General features: G+C 31.3%; 1 protein-coding gene across 1 annotated transcript; it reads right to left on the minus strand.

Moving 5' to 3' along the window:
• Positions 1–962: 962 nt before the first annotated feature.
• On the minus strand, positions 963–10,705 carry LOC113374434 (UNC93-like protein). The gene is made up of 7 exons (XM_026614479.1): positions 10,112–10,705; positions 9,835–10,043; positions 9,335–9,557; positions 8,916–9,081; positions 8,360–8,627; positions 3,520–3,716; positions 963–1,142 (listed from the first exon to the last, which is right to left on the minus strand). Exons 1-7 carry the CDS (start codon positions 10,600–10,602, stop codon positions 1,008–1,010), a joined length of 1,689 nt encoding a protein of 562 aa, XP_026470264.1. The 5' UTR covers positions 10,603–10,705; the 3' UTR covers positions 963–1,007.
• Positions 10,706–11,494: the final 789 nt, after the last annotated feature.

Raw genomic sequence — 11,494 nt, forward strand, 5'->3', positions numbered from 1 at the left:
TTATTGCCAGATTTATAATCTGATTCTGATTGATGAAGATTCAGAATCATCAATCAGATTGATGATTTATTTAAGAAATTAAATGCAATGGCAGTGGTTTGAATGTACGTCTACAAAATGACTAAAACGTACGGCAAATGCTGGAAACTTTCCGTACCAGAATTAAATATTCGAGGGAAAAAAATCAGTAATCAATAAAAAATTATCAATGATTTACAACTATGTATTTTATCGTTCATAAAATATACAGTGACGATCTTATCGCTCAAAGCACCTGAGAAAGTTTACATTAGCAAGAGGTGCCGAATAAATTCATCTGAGGATATATTTCTTATGATTAGAATAACGCTTTTGTAATATATACATTTTCAAACTGAATTGTAAATTAAAATTAATATTTGAAGTATAAACTTTGTATATTTTTGCAAATTTTGAAAATTGGATTTTTTTTTATAAAGTTTTGAAATTAGCTTGAACTGTATAAGTAAACTTTAAAAATTAACAATCTTGGTACGGAACACAACAAAATTAGCACTCATTATTAAAAATTGTAAATATTTTTTTTACTTTTTCCTTTGTATCTCCGAAACCGCTTGACGTGCCTTACCAACAATTTCGTCAATTCTTCATTTCGTCGATACAATTAAAATGTTTTTTGAATCATTCAAATCGGGTACTCCGTTCTCTTAAAAACTGAATTACCGTTTTCACAATCATTCAAATCGGTTGATTCGTGCGCCCGAAATCGTGGACGAAAAATTGTATCCAAACATACATACATACACACACATACATGCATCAATTTTTTCTAAAGTTTGCCAAATGTTCAGAAACCTTCAAAACGTGAAGATATGCAAGAATTTCATTTTCGATTTGTTTGCGATTACTTCTTATCCTACGGGAAGTTAAAAATTCGAAATGTTTTTTATAAAGTAATTAATTAATTAATTTTTATTTACCTTTTTCTGGAAGTATTTCAGTGGTTAACCGAGTGTCTTTTTCGATGATTACAGGTGGGTGATGATAATATCATCATCCAAGTCGTCCTTTTCATCATCGACCTCTTCGACGACTTCAGGATGGGCAGCTGCTTCAATGGCGGCTGCTTTCGGGTCCTCGCGCATCTTCCTCAGACGGTGAGCCTAAATTTTTTTAAAAAATTCATTTAATTTACTGTTAAGGGTTTTTCTAAATTAACATTTACTAACAATTTTGCTGAAAACGTTGAAAATTGATTAACTTACTAATTAATGCATGTTGATGGTGTTTTCTTGAATTTTCATTTGCATTTTACTAACTAGTGTACTTACTAACAATTTTACTGACTCAAATTTTGGTTCACTTTTAAGATACGTGTTTGCGTAAAAGACGCGTTTTTTGTGGATTTGTGAAAGTGCTTTTTTACAAATATTATGTGCAGTGTTTCAAATACTTATTTTTGATTGTGATATTGTTATTTAAAATTTAAAAACAAAGAACTAAGCAAATGGACTGCGAGACTCGTATGAAAAATCGTATGAAGACATACGTTGTCAGCTAAGATTACTTTTTCAATATTACTCGTTATCAGAATATATCTAAAATTTTATTTGCATATATTTTACAAAAGTATATTTTGTATCTTAATTTTCAATTAAATATTGCAGGTGCGTTGTTCTACTAATCATTTAGTAGCAGAAGTGCTACATAATTTAATTATAATAAACTAAATATTTTGATTGTTTGTCCCATGTAATGAAATTTTATATTAATTATATTAAAATACTTTAGTATATAATCATTTAGTAGCGCAGGTGCTACATAATTCCTCTATATTAATCTAAATACTTTGTTTTAAAATTTTGCAATGAGTTTTTGTTGTGATTATTTGTTCTATATAATGAAATTTTATATTAATTATATTGAAATACTTTATGAATTGTTGAATAATACGAAAACTCATAAGAATATTCGTTTGTTTCATTTTGCTTATAAATTAAAAGTGGATTTTGGAAATAAAAATAAATTATTATTGTAATGTTTAATTTCATCATGGTTGCATAGGAGGAAAAAGAATAACGAAATAACATTTTTTTCCAAAATATACAAAATGAATATTGCAACAATTTAATTTTCTTACATATCAAAACTGCAGATAATGGACATACCAGATTTTCGCAATGTCTTTCATCATATAAAAAAAACTTTTTACTGACAAAAAATTAATAAATGGAAAATTGGAAGACTTCACTTGCATCCTGAATCAAAGACGGATGCTGCACGAATGAGAAATTGAGAGAGTCTGGAGCATAGCTCTGTATGGATCAGAGACATGGACTCTAAGAAAGACCGACAAAACCTATCTGGAAGGTTTTGAAATGTGGTACTGGAGAAGGTAAAGTGAACAGACCAGATAACAAATGAAGAGTGGGCAAAGAAATAACTCTACTGAGCACGATCCCGAAAAGCAGAGGAAACTGGATTGGACCCATTCTGCAAAAAGAATGTCTCCTACACGACGCAGTCGAAGGTGAAATAGAAGGACTGAAAGGAATAGGGAGAAGAAGAATGCAGATGGTTGATGTAAGCCATCAACCATCTGCATTCTTCTTCTCCCTATTCCCGAGATAAGACTGCAGATAATGGACATACCAGATTTCCGTAATGTCTTTCATCATATAAAAAAAACTTTTTACTGACAAAAAATTAATAAATGGAAAATTGGAAGACTTCACTTGCATCCTGAATCAAAGACGGATGCTGCACGAATGATATATCGAGAGAGCGTGGAGCATTGCTCTGTATGGATCAGAGACATGGACTTTAAGAAATGCTGACAAAACCTATTTGGAAGGTTGTGAAATGTGGTACTGGAGAAGGTAAAGTGAACAGACAAGATAACAAATGAAGAGTGGGCAAAGAAATGACTCTACTGAGTACGATCCTGAAAAGCAGAGGAAACTGGATCGGACCCATTCTGCAAAAAGAATGTCTTCTACACGACGCAGTCAAAGGTAAAATAGAAGGACTGAAAGGAATAGGGAGAAGAAGAATGCAGATGGTTGATGGCTTACGCGAGAAAAGGAATTACAGGGAACTAAAAGCCGAAGCATAGGACTCAGGAAGCATGGATATAGTGGTTTCAAAAGGACATTTCATAATAAAATGAATAGAAAGTGATTAATGGTAATAAAACGGTAATGGAAATAATAAACAAGGGAGGGTAAATCATTTATTTTGTGGTGCTATATATGTACTTTGTGGTACATATACTTGTGGATTTATGGTGCTCGTGTTGAAAATAGGAAAGTGAAATGTGTTAATATATTTTTTCAATATTTGTGGTTTTCACATAAAAAACATCAAAAGTGCAACTCCAGTGCTTTTCATCTAACGATTCATCTTACCGGTTCCACAACGTCGCTTCTGATATTTCAATTTTTTATCCGAAAGCGTATTTTTTTAAATAAAGAAACATTCATTTGAAAATATAAATCTTAATAGTTATGAATTTTTCATAAATCATTAATTTTCCCATACCTTGCGCCTGTGAACATATTCCACGCTCAAATAGCCAATGAATCCTAGACCCAAGACCGTCAATTGGACGTAAAGCTTCATGGCCGCGCACAAGTGTGTGCTGTAAGCGTAAGCGATGACAAACCCTGAGCTTTCCCACAGACGGTAGTTGGAGAAAGCTGCCTCTTTCGTCCGCCTGAACAGAGTTCCGTATAGACCTGGAAGAAAAATAATAATTGATTACAATTGTTGGCAATTGATAGTTATATACCTCTAATAGCCCGGTCAATTCACGCATTCAAGGTTACTATAATTCATAATGGGTTGTAACTCGGCAAAATGGTTTAAAATACAATTATAAAAAAAATCTCAAAAGTCCTCATCGATCCGATGCGAGCTAAAATAATGGCACAAGGTCAATGTTAAAAAAAATTATCCTTTTGCAGTTTTTAGCTGAATGGTCAGTTTTATCGCAAAATTACGTGAGACAATATTGTATGGCATAAAACTATCTACCAAAAATGCATAAATACTTTTTTTGCTCAGAGCCACCGTTTTATAGATACTTTGAAAAGTAGTGCAGTAAACGGAGCGTTTTAGGTCTGAATTTTTTTACTGTGCTCCAAATTGAATAAAATTTTGGAATTAGGTTTATCTTATCCTCAAGTTCAAAAGTGAAAACCATTCGGGTTGCGCCATCACCCTTCGGGGGGATGATACCCCTTCTCAATTGTGTAATTACATTTTTTCAAAATAACGTCGGAAATCGATAGAAGAACTAATTGTCTTTTATAGTTTTTCAAAAAAACTAATACTTTTCAAGTTACTGGCCACTGAAGATTCATATATTTTTGGCGTTTTTCTTCGTTTTTTTGCAAATATTTCCTAAAATATACATTTTAACGAAAATCATGTAATGAACAAAATAATGTCAATAAAAATCTTAATAAATCGGTATTACATAAAGTGTTCTAGGAAAAATATTATGCAAGATTTGAAGGAGCAAAGTCGTTTTTTATTTTGTTCAAGATTTAATTGTTGTATTAAAAGCCATCTAGTGTCGAGGTTTTGCATTTTATGCATTTCGGGGAAATTGGGTTTTATAGTGCTCAACATAAGCTTTAAAATGAGTGCTGTTACAAGTTTTTTGCGTGTAAAATGAGTGAGCTATTATACAAATAAGAAGCATATACGAAGTTTTTTTCTTTTGAATCATATGGTTTAATGAGCGCCATTTCCACCAGAATTAAAGTAAATCATTTCAATTTTTCAAATTAATATTTTTATATTGTTTCACGAATGTGATCATTAACCAAGTCTTATATACTCACTGAATATTATTTTTATGCTTTTTCTTCTAATTTTTTTAAATAATTTATGTGGATAAAACCCCTGAACCCCCATTGAAGACTTTCGATCACACTGTGACTCGAAATATATGGTAGTATTGAATTTTTCTAGAAACATAAAACAGAAACAGAAAGAAACATAATCTTTCGATTGTGGAAGCATGTTGAAAATCTGTTTTTAAAAATAAAAAAAACTAGATTTTTTTATGGCTGAATAACGTTTACCGGGTCAGCTAGTATATATATAATTATTAATATTATACTTAATTATTTTCATTTTATCCATTTTTTTTCGTTACAACTAACTTATCCACATCAATAGTGGTTTCAAATAAATATTGAAATAAAAGAAATTATATGCATTGCTGTTTTATAAAATCAGTAATAGAACAAATATTAGTATAAGAAAAACGAATAAAAGTTTTTGATAAATTAAGCTCTGAACTTAAAGCAACTGATCGCAACATAAAGTAAAGTGCTGATCCTAACAAAATCCAATCCAAAACATTTCCATAGCTTTTCAAGATCCGTTTTTTACGTCTAAAAGCGGTAATATGATTAATTAATTATTTTTGCGTCTAATTAATATTTTTCTGTGCATTTTTTATTTTTCGCAAATTAATTAGCCTCATTAGTTATGTCCTTGATGACAATATGATATTCGCGTGACGACCGGACATCACGATAAGTGGAAGCAATTTGATGCGACAAAATAATCATTTACGCTACAACGCGATCTATCACCGCATACGATATTAAAATATTGGATAGGAAAACGATATCACGAAAATTACGAAAATTATAAATTGATATTGGAAAGAGTCACTTTGATGCTGTGTCTGTAATGAATATGAATATGACGTAGATTTATATTATGTAAATCTATATAATTATCAATTATTAAAATGTGTTCTCGAACCAGCATTTTTTTTATTATGATCTGTCTATATTATGAGGATATTTAGTAATTGCTTCGATATTCTAATGTATGACTAATTTGGATGGCAAAGGTAATAGTTGTCTAAAACTAGTTGTGGTATATTATGACTATGCTTAACAATTTTGACTTCAAACTATTTTATGCAATAATACCTCCGAAAGGTTTTATTTAAGATCTATAATCTCAAGTGAAAATCTGATATCATTCTGCTTGATACCGAGCACACCGTGTTTGAGATCGAACCCGGGACGAGGTCCTGGCCGTGAATTGCATGTTTCTAAGTTCTGTTATTTGAACAGCTTTATAAACTGTTTGGTGATTGTTTTATGATGATTATTTTTACTAATGGGTGTTGGAGGACTAATGGTTGTTGGTCATTGGACTTCTTAATTGTTGTTCTATTGTATTATTATTATTTTTTTAATAAAAGTAAATTCAATGGTTGGCCATATCTGATTGCAATAATATTTCAACATTTTATGGTAATTTGGGACTAAAATTTTACGGAAAGATTATTTCATTTGTGAACATATTTCGATCATTATTTGAATGTAAAAATGGATATTACTGCTACTTGGTATCACATTATATGCAAAGTGAGATTTCAATTAGGAACCTTGCTGCAAGATAGAGGTCTTATCACTTGCGCCACATATTAAGGAAAAAACAAAAGAAATTTGATTAAAGATTGATTTGAGATTGGATTCCATAATTTCAAATAAAAAGGTTTAATTTGTATATTCAATTTTTTTCAGCTTCAACTTACGAAACGTATGCAAATGTGTATGTATTATATGTATATATTAGTATTATATGAATATATAAATAACAAAACAAATATTCATTTATATATTTATATAATTAATTGTGTAATGTCATATTTTATATATGTAATTTATTATTCTTTAACTCATTTGCTATAAAATTTATAAGAAAACAAATTTTTTTGTCGTGATTTTTTGCAATTTTTTTATGGTGGACCTCTAAGGGGAGGTCTCAAGGGGTGAACCATGGGCATGGGTAGATCGGCTTTCCAAAGTTAGTGGGGGGTCGGCCATACATTTGGACACTATTGGCTCCCCCACAATTTGGAGCGCTCTTAATGAGCCAAAACAGGATTTTTCAAAATTTGACCCAATATTAGGGTCAATGCACGGGATATCAGAATTTATTTTAGAGATATATTTCTTCGGCAAAATATCCTATTTTGATCCCTAGTATCCAAAAATTATATGTGCTTATGTGTTTTTTTTTTACTCATACAAATCGACACGTCAATATATATATAAATATATATATATATATATATATATATATATATATATACATACAAATCGATATTTAGGACTCATGACTCATACATTTATATTTTTTTCAGCTTGAATTAATTAGCTTCTGACGAATTTTAGCCCACCAATTTTGCAATAGGTTCGATAAATATTTCGTTAACTTGTCATCAATTTTATGACAAATCTATCACAAAGGCTTGTTTCCATTTTTTTTAGATACAAGGGACTTTGTTGTTAAAATTGTTTTTGAAGATTTAATTTTGTATTTCAAATTTCTTTGAATTCATTGAATATCATTAACATACGAATTTTATATACGATTATATAAATTTCGTTAGTTGAGAGATTGGAAAAAAAATTATAAAAAGCAGTACTTATCAATTCCAATTTACAAAATAGTGCATTATTGCCAATTATCCAATCGAACTATGAGTTTTATTGCATGCTAGGCATATGTCCCGACATGCATATTTTCTGTCAATTTTCAATTCATTAACTCTCCTATTTTCAAATGTAATTAATTTAAATCTAAATTGCTGAATAATTTGTATGCACGCCATATTTTTTATGTAATTCTATTCCCTGAACAATAATTTAATTGAAGATTCATTTGTGTGTACCGAATAATAGCTCAATCACGTAAACAGTGAAGATAACCGTCACAGATTATTGTAATTTGTCACTAATTGCATTTTAAATATATCTGTGCCAAGTCATATTGTAAGTCATTTTTATCCCGTTGGGTTATGTAATATGGGATATTATTAAAGCACGTGCTGGATCCTATGAATTATCTATACATTTACATTTTCACAATTATCCCAGGTTTTTACTAAAAATGGAAATATTTCTAACTTCCGAAAAGAGGTGTTTATGTTTTTGCCCAAGAATCCACTTTTTAAGTAATTCTGAATCGTCTGAGACCGAAATTGGAAGAAGTAAGTTTGTGTGTATGTAAGCCAAAATCCGTCCATTTGTCGCTGTTTTCCTAAAAACTGCTGCAGCGATCTCAAAAGTTTAAAATCTATAAACTTGATAACTACACGCGCTGATTAGTTTTTTGCAACAATCAGTTTCGCAGTTTTTTTTCAGAATTAGTATAAAAGTTTGAATGACATTAGTTGAAAACCATGCTGATTTGCTCTTGGTAAAGATGGAGAGTCATGAACTCAACAAATATACAAGTTTCGAGTAATGAGTCGTGTAAAAATTTTGGAATTATATCGTCACAATTTTATAAATAGCGAAATCTGAATTCTTTAACAAGTATATTCTTTTCTTACCATTGATTTGTGTCTGCCAAACTGCATCGCCAACTCCCCAAAGTCCAGCCATGACAAAGAACATCATTTTATCATCAGGGCTTGGTCTCCAGAATAACAATCCGATCATCAGGCCCATGTGCAGGAAGAATCCGAAAGTGATGATAATTTGGCGACCGATGAATTTCATAATAGAGCCAAAAACGACTGAACAAATTGCGTTGACTACTCCGAAGCAGATCATGACGTATCCAATTTGACTGATACCCAAAGCACAGGATACATAGGCCTGGAAGATAAATGATTTTCATTTAAATGTCTATAAAGTTTCTAAAAGCTTGTTTGGCAAGGATAGATTCTGAATCAAAATTTATGAAAATAAGAAGTATTTGATTTTGAATATGGTGTTAAGTATATTAAACAAGCTGTAATAAAATGCTGGAAAAACAAGAAATATCTTGGACGATTAATTAGTAATTGAAAAAATCTTTAAATGAATAAAATTCTAGGTTGCTTACATTGATCATTTAGCATCAAATTAAGATTAATCATGGATATTGATAATATTTCAACCGACCTGTGTGAAATCAGCGCCAATGAATGCCTGCTCCATACCAATCCAAACAGTTATTGGAATCAACATTTGTTGATTGGGTTTTTTAAGCTGGTAAGCTGTGGCAGAGATCAGCTGAATCGGTGTCAACTCATTTTCAGATTCGTGACCACGACGATTTTCACCGTATCTATTGAAAAGTGAAAAAAAATATTGTCAAGATACAATTTGATTTTATTGTTGCTAAGAGAGTAGCTAGGTAGAGAACTTGCATCAATAGATTTTAGTAAGTAAAAATTAATAAATAAGTAAATATTCCATTAGTTTTTATTACTGATATCAGTGAAAGTTAATCAATTCTGATATTTTACATATTTATTTTTTGTTTACTGATATTATAACTCCAACTATCAAGTTTACAATGATTACAATTTCGATCTTACCTCTTCAATGAATCTACGCATGTGGCGATCATGATGACTGCAGCAATGATACATGATAAATAGATTGCACTAATTTCGAAAATTTCACTGTCTGGAGGTCTTTCCATGTTTTCACCACCGCCACCAGACATACAGAAATGTGCTCCACAATGCATAAGATGTTCCTCAGATACAACAGTTTCGTTGTCTGAGCCTCCAGATCCATGGGGCCCAGAAGATAATACTGAAAGATGAATTATTTCGTTATTTTTTGTAATAAATTAATAAAAATAGTATATTTTTATAATACAGTGGACGTGCTGTTCATGCTCAGTAACAGCTGTATAGGTCTAATCTTTGAATGATAATAACCTATTCAGCTGAAATAAAATTTACGAACAACGTGTCACCAAATTTAATATAACTCATATTCTTCTCAACGAAGGCATTAATGTTTTCCACCTTTACATTTTTGGTATATTTGAATTTGAAGTTTGAATTATTATTTCATCTTTTTTTACCCAAACTGGAGATGAGATTTCCCCATAATTCAGCTGTTTGCCAGGCAAGGAAGAAGAATCCAAAGAATCGTACGACAATAGCATCAACAGGTTGATCAGTCAGTTTTGCATATACACCTCCTACGGTTGTCAAATACGTAGCTTTTGACGCCCACATAGGTGCAGCTCCTAAACCAAGAAGGATACCGGCAGGGACCAAGGTGTAAAATCTATAAAAAGAAATTAAGTGAGACATTCTTATAACAAAATAGTTACAAAAATATATAGTTATCTTTACCTTGGATAAAACTGTGAAGCAATGTAAGGTGCATAGCATAACATAGACAAACAAAGCGTCCATTTAACAGTAAGTCTTTTAATAATCAGCGTCGGCAAGAACATGCAACTCAAAACAAGTGCAGCATAGATAGCACTTAATGAGACCGTCCCCAAACCATCTTTGGCATTAATGGAACTCTGCAAATTAGCTGTTCCTTGGAAGGCTGTGAATTGCACCATGAAGGCACAAGATACTGCTGAAACATTCTTCAAAATTCTCCACTTTTCGTTCCTCGACAATTTGACTTTACCAGTTGCAATTGCTTCTTCATCAGAGATTTCTTTGGGATGATGTTGTTTCTTCTCTTTGGCGATTGGATCATCACCATCAGCGTTGAAGGCATCATTATTGTATCCACTGGAAACGTTTACTGTGTAAACTGTTTCTTTGTTATTTGCGTCCAAAGAGTTGGACCGGTGGTCACCACTCGAAGGGGAAGATGCAGTCATGGTTCTGCGTCGGTTCTGCTGAAAGTTTTTTTGACTGTTTGTGTGCCAACCGTTGGCTGTAGGAAGACCGAAGTCGCTGAAGAAACGACGGCGTTGGGGGGCGCGCTCGAATTGAATAGAACTAGAAAAATATAAATAATTATTATTAGGAAAAAAAAACAACGAAAGCTGAATCGTATTGAAAATCAAATCCTAACTATTTTGATTTAAATAAACACAATATTTTATTTAATACTGTTCAATCTATCAGTATGCTTTCAGACGTTTTTACACTATTAACAATTTAATTAATTTAATTATATTTATTAATTTTCTGTAGGAGAAGATGTTCAGAAGTTTTTTTCTAATTTTGTGTTTTCTTGAAGCAACTCCAAGAGTCATTCTGAATCGTTTGACACCAAAATTGGAGGAAGTATATATATGTGCATATGGGCCTTTTTTGTCATCGACGTTTTCTCAAAAACGTTTGCACCGATTTTAAAAATTAGATACAACTTGATCAGCACTCGAAATTTTTTCTAGGCAATCGCTTGAGCCATTTCCTTAGAATTAGTAGAATAGTGCAAAAATATTTGCCCACCGATATGGAAAATTTATAAACTCTATTCGAAAGATATTTTTAGGCAATCGCGCTGATTTGTTTTTGGCAATTATTGTTCAGGCCATTTCTTTATTTTTGATTGTTAATTTTTGAGGTTTCAATAAAACTTTGTATAACGTTAGAGTTTTTGGTCGTCATGAAAATTCTAAAAGTAAATTTTGGTTTGGATTAAATGTTTTTTGTTAGCACTTTTATTGGTATAAAGCATAAATTTACATATCATGAAATCAGACATATACACTACTTAAATTAATTTTTGAATTAACTATTTATATTATTAATTACAATTGT

The sequence above is a fragment of the Ctenocephalides felis genome, unplaced genomic scaffold, assembly GCF_003426905.1.
Source record: "Ctenocephalides felis isolate EL2017-DRISC unplaced genomic scaffold, ASM342690v1 CF-g0.4_SCAFFOLD_01777, whole genome shotgun sequence".
Lineage (NCBI taxonomy): Eukaryota > Metazoa > Arthropoda > Insecta > Siphonaptera > Pulicidae > Ctenocephalides > Ctenocephalides felis.

What these genes read in the sequence shown, in the direction of transcription:
- LOC113374434 (XM_026614479.1), bottom strand. Translation starts at nt 10,602, where the DNA reads ATGACTGCATCTTCCCCTTCGAGTGGTGACCACCGGTCCAACTCTTTG. An exon ending in GCTTCACAGTTTTATCCAAG is followed by an intron (nt 10,044 to 10,111) that starts GTAAAGATAACT and finishes TTCTTTTTATAG; the next exon opens with ATTTTACACCTTGGTCCCTG. An exon ending in TTGGCGCTGATTTCACACAG is followed by an intron (nt 8,628 to 8,915) that starts GTCGGTTGAAAT and finishes TTTATCTTCCAG; the next exon opens with GCCTATGTATCCTGTGCTTT.